The sequence below is a fragment of the Habropoda laboriosa genome, unplaced genomic scaffold (genome assembly GCF_001263275.1).
Source record: "Habropoda laboriosa isolate 0110345459 unplaced genomic scaffold, ASM126327v1 scaffold6660, whole genome shotgun sequence".
Lineage (NCBI taxonomy): Eukaryota > Metazoa > Arthropoda > Insecta > Hymenoptera > Apidae > Habropoda > Habropoda laboriosa.
This window is the reverse complement of record NW_017106536.1, coordinates 1-233: the sequence shown is the minus strand read 5'-3', so window position 1 is coordinate 233 and position 233 is coordinate 1. Positions and strand designations below refer to the sequence as shown.

Genomic DNA, 233 nt, shown 5'->3' with positions numbered 1-233 from the left:
AAAGCAAATACTTCTGCATGAGGTTGCCCAGCTTTTGGGTGAAACCCTTGTCCAATGACTTCACCATTTTTTACAATAACACACCCTACATTTGGGTTTGGCTTGGTAGAATAAATTGCTTTTTTTGCCAGCTCAATGGCTTGACGCATATATACTTGGTCTTGTTGTGAAAATAGCGTACTCATGATTGGCGCTCTTTTTGCATTTGTTGCATTTGTTCAATCTGTTTTCGA

The 233-nt window shown here is 39.1% G+C and overlaps 1 protein-coding gene across 1 annotated transcript in view; it reads right to left on the bottom strand.

The window, feature by feature from the left end:
* Nucleotides 1-185, bottom strand: part of LOC108578311 (riboflavin biosynthesis protein RibD-like) — a gene marked incomplete at its 3' end in the record, with an annotated part of 545 nt that extends 360 nt beyond the window's left edge. The window contains exon 1 of the mRNA XM_017941615.1: nt 12-185. Within this exon, the coding sequence (XP_017797104.1) occupies nt 12-185 (174 nt within the window). The remainder of the gene's footprint in view (nt 1-11) is intronic.
* Nucleotides 186-233: the final 48 nt, after the last annotated feature.